The 2,420-nt window shown below is 41.7% G+C and overlaps 1 protein-coding gene across 1 annotated transcript; it reads left to right on the top strand.

Annotated features, from left to right (window-relative positions):
- Positions 1–1,132: 1,132 nt before the first annotated feature.
- On the top strand, positions 1,133–1,864 carry LOC143296704 (uncharacterized). The gene is made up of 2 exons (XM_076608750.1): positions 1,133–1,277; positions 1,317–1,864. The coding sequence occupies exons 1-2, from the start codon at positions 1,133–1,135 to the stop codon at positions 1,862–1,864; spliced, it is 693 nt and encodes a 230-aa protein (XP_076464865.1).
- Positions 1,865–2,420: the final 556 nt, after the last annotated feature.

Below are 2,420 nucleotides of genomic sequence, written 5' to 3'. Positions count from 1 at the left end.
AGTGGTTAGGTTGTCAAATTATCCCAAGTGATGACTTTTTTGTTTTTAATGTCGCATGATATGGCATGCCATTCATTATTACAATTTCAGAAACAGGAAAGCTCACTGTACAAGTCATCTGAATAAAACACAGTTTTGCAATATGCAATACACTGATGAAAGAAAAATTATTTGAACTACATATATTTTTCATTTATTATAATCTGAACTCAATTCTTGATTTCACATGCTAACATCATTTTTTTTCCTCACTGGAAAAATCACTCACTCATCATTCACATGTGCGCACGCACGCACGCGCACACACACACATTGAAATCAACATTCCAATTCCATGTTCTTTGTAAATGAGACACCAAGAATGAATTTTACATATGTTTAGTGAAATTCTAATATTCTATGCATTGCATATGGATACAAGATATATTTGACATACACTGTCATACCCTCCATCACACACACACACACACACAGAAGCCTTGCATTAAAAAAACAACAAAAACCACCCAAAAAAACAAAGGCTATAGGAAGATAACAGAGGGAAGCACAGCAAACTCCACAGAAACAGCAGCTCTTCTTGCCAGGGTATTTGTCATTTTTCTCACAGGATACAATGATGAAGGAATACAAAAAAAAGATGATTCAGGTTTCACCTGTGTACCCGTGTGGTGTGTGCCGACACCATGAGTAACTCACTGTCACAGTCATACATGATCAAACGAGCGTTGAACATCTGTCATCTTCAGTTACCCCATGCCTGAACACAATAATCGGCCCCAACAAACTTTGCCAGCTCAGGGAGTGATGGGTGGCTTTGAGGTGTGTGTGAGGTGCCTGGAATACGCCAAGGAGGTGGAGAAATTATACAAGTTACTGACCCAGTTCTTTGCTGAGAGCTTCCACAACAGTGTCTCCTTTTTTTTTTCTTTTATGGTATGTGTGTGTTTCTTTTCTGACCCAGTTCAGTCAGTAGAGGGTGGAAACCATGGAACACAAAATGTGACCATGACCCTATTGGGATACTTCTCTCTTGGGGAGGAACGCACCAGTGTTCACAAGTTTCTCTTACCCAGTGTTGAAGAATTTCTCCTGCACTCTACCAGTGTTCACGGGTATCTCTTACCCAGTGTTCATGGGCTTCTCTTACCCAGGTTTCTCTTACCCAGTGTTCACAGGTTTCTCTTACCCAGTGTTCACGGGCTTCTCTTACCCAGGTTTCTCTTACCCAGTGTTCACGGGTTTCTCTTACCCAGTGTTCACGGGCTTCTCTTACCCAGGTTTATCTTACCCAGTGTTCATGGGTTTCTCTTACCCAGTGTTCACGGGTTTCTCTTACCCAGTGTTCACAGGCTTCTCTTACCCAGGTTTCTCTTACCCAGTGTTCACGGGTTTCTCTTACCCAGTGTTCACAGGCTTCTCTTACCCAGGTTTCTCTTACCCAGTGTTCACGGGTTTCTCTTACCCAGTGTTCATGGGCTTCTCTTACCCAGTGTTCACGGGTTTCTCTTACCCAGTGTTCACGGGCTTCTCTTACCCAGGTTTCTCTTACCCAGTGTTCACGGGCTTCTCTTACCCAGTGTTCACGGGCTTCTCTTACCCAAGTTTCTCTTACCCAGTGTTCACGGGCTTCTCTTACCCAGTGTTCACCAGCACAGTTTCTCTTACCAGTGTTCATGGGCTTCTCTTACCCAGTGTTCACGGGTATCTCTTACCCAGTGTTCACCAGTTTCTTTCACCATGTTCACGGATTTCTCTTACCCAGTGTTCACCCGTTTCTTTTACCCAGTGTTCACAGGTTTCTCTTACCCAGTGTTCAAGACTTTCTTCAAAAAGCAGAAATAACATAATACTCACTAAACCTTGAATGCAAACATCATGAATATGGACATGACAGTCTTCTCATGTATCTTTATTCATTGGATGGTGAACACAGAGAATGAAGAACCATCACACAACAATGGTTCTAAACCCTGGGAACAAATCACAAACAAAAATAACAAAAACAGAGAGAGAGAGAGAGAGAGAGAATTGGGAGAGAGAGCAAGAAAGACAACGTTGGTGTTTCTTTTACTCATCAGCGATGTCCACACAGCTACTAAGCTGTCTGCTCTCAGACAAAAGCATCATCATCCAAATCCTGCAGCACAACACTCAACTGCCAAGACCAAACCATTTTCCCTCAACAAGGGAGCACAGTGACTGTATTCTATTATTAAAAAGTAGATCTGACTTATCTACTTCTTCTCCACTGTTTCCCAGCAATAAGTCAAGAGGTGGAACTTTTTTCTCTTTTTCTCCAAGTAACAAACATAATTTCTAGCATGTCCAATGTTAAAGGAAAAAGCACAATGAGGTGACAAAAAAGGCTGATTAACAAAAAGTAAATCCATCAAAAATGAAAACTGTATCCCCTCTGATTC

Source organism: Babylonia areolata, chromosome 21, assembly GCF_041734735.1.
Source record: "Babylonia areolata isolate BAREFJ2019XMU chromosome 21, ASM4173473v1, whole genome shotgun sequence".
Lineage (NCBI taxonomy): Eukaryota > Metazoa > Mollusca > Gastropoda > Neogastropoda > Buccinidae > Babylonia > Babylonia areolata.
The sequence above is the reverse complement of the archived record's forward strand: the minus strand, read 5'-3'. Positions and strand labels throughout refer to the sequence as shown.

Excerpts from the sequence above, each read along its gene's own strand:
- LOC143296704 (XM_076608750.1), top strand. The coding sequence starts at position 1,133 with ATGGGCTTCTCTTACCCAGGTTTCTCTTACCCAGTGTTCACAGGTTTC. Across the intron at positions 1,278-1,316 it reads CACGGGCTTCTCTTACCCAG|TGTTCACGGGTTTCTCTTAC; the intron begins GTTTATCTTACC and ends TCTCTTACCCAG.